General features: G+C 42.6%; 1 protein-coding gene across 1 annotated transcript in view; it reads left to right on the top strand.

The window, feature by feature from the left end:
- Window positions 1-1,033: 1,033 nt before the first annotated feature.
- The window catches only part of LOC308591552 (centrosomal protein of 89 kDa-like), a gene marked incomplete at its 5' end in the record, with an annotated part of 28,593 nt that continues 28,160 nt past the window's right edge, over window positions 1,034-1,466 (top strand). Inside the window, one exon of the mRNA XM_081202319.1 lies at window positions 1,034-1,050. Coding sequence (XP_081058445.1) covers window positions 1,034-1,050 — 17 coding nt within the window. The remainder of the gene's footprint in view (window positions 1,051-1,466) is intronic.

Below are 1,466 nucleotides of genomic sequence, written 5' to 3'. Positions count from 1 at the left end.
GTCTGATAAGTGCAAATATCAGAGGAAACACCTCTTGGAGGATTCCATGCATGGTTGTAGCTATTTATATTTACTTGCTTTTGCTTTTCCAATTTATTTGTGCCAGTTTTAAGTTTATTTGTAGTCAGCTGATACAACTTGAGGCACAATGTAATGAAGGTTGACGTTAAAGACACTTTTTACTAGCTTCGGACTCTGATCAGACCTGGAAGAACTGGGTTAGCCTCAGCTACGGTGAATGTCCTTCAGCCTCAAGTCAGGAATATAGAGAGCTGCCTTTATACTGGGTAAGCTGGTCCGTCTTGCCCAGTATTGTTTGCTGTACTTTGGCTAGCAGCTAATTTCCAAGGTTTCTTTCCCAGCCCCACCTGCCGATGTCTGGGGCTGATTCTGGAACCTTTTGTATCTAAAACATGTGCTCTACCACTGCACTGGTGTGATGCCATATGGCATAGCTGCCACTGTGCCATACACTGCAATTCACCTGCCCACCTGCCACTGAACTGTGGTCATTCCCCTTGTCAGGAAGGGTGAGCTCACCATGGGAAGGGAGGAGCATTGTAGTCCCTCCTGCTTTTTAAAAAAGTCATTAGGAGAGTTGCTGTGTCATATCTACATTTGAAAATAGCGGTACAAGCACATAATGCCACTCAGTTTTTTTAGATCAATATGTAGTTCATCTTCCGTGTGCTTTAGAACAAGGCATTGGTGGAAATGCTGACCAGTTGCAAGGCAAGGGGAGGAATTCACATGTTGGTGTTATGTTTCCATATACTTTGCCTTTGGTCCCAATCCTAGTGTGTGGCCCACTGTAGCCACCATTTCATCTGTACTGTGAATCCTTTGTTCAGTATGCATTCACAGTACTTTTTAAAATGAGCACACTGCAACTGCAAATGTGATGCCTCCCTTAAGCATGAAGAAGTGGCTATATTGGTATTGTGGTCAAGCAGGAGAAATTGCTGGGTGTATGTCTCCAAATTACAGCACAAGCATAGGCATCTATGCTTAGAAGTAAGCCCCATTGAGTTAAATGGGGTTTGCTCACAGGTAAGTAGGTATAGAATTGCAGCCTCAATACCAAACTGGATATGAAGTTAAATGTTCCTTTGCTTTACTGTACAAGTTTTAAAATATGTGAATAGCATCAGAGCATGGGAGTTGATAGTTTTCAGGATAGTATAAAGTGTGGTAGGGAGACCTTACTCTTTCCATGCTAGGGTCCTGAGGAAATCCTTCTTGAAAGATGTTGTTTGTATTGGGAGGATATCTCCCATAGGTGCAGGAAAAAAGGGTTAAATTCCCGCCTTGACACCTGCTGCAATTTGATAATTTGTCAGCCTTCGCTCCCCCTTTTGATGCATATTTACATTGATAAAAACTTGCTCTAAATGCAAAGGTGCATTTAACTCAGTATCTGCTTTGGTCCTTGATCTGACTGAATCCTGTCTTGGTTGTGGCCAAAG

This window comes from Podarcis bocagei (assembly GCF_964188305.1).
Source record: "Podarcis bocagei genome assembly, chromosome: 7".
Taxonomy (NCBI): Eukaryota; Metazoa; Chordata; class Lepidosauria; order Squamata; family Lacertidae; genus Podarcis; species Podarcis bocagei.
This window is presented reverse-complemented; position numbering and strand designations above follow the sequence as displayed.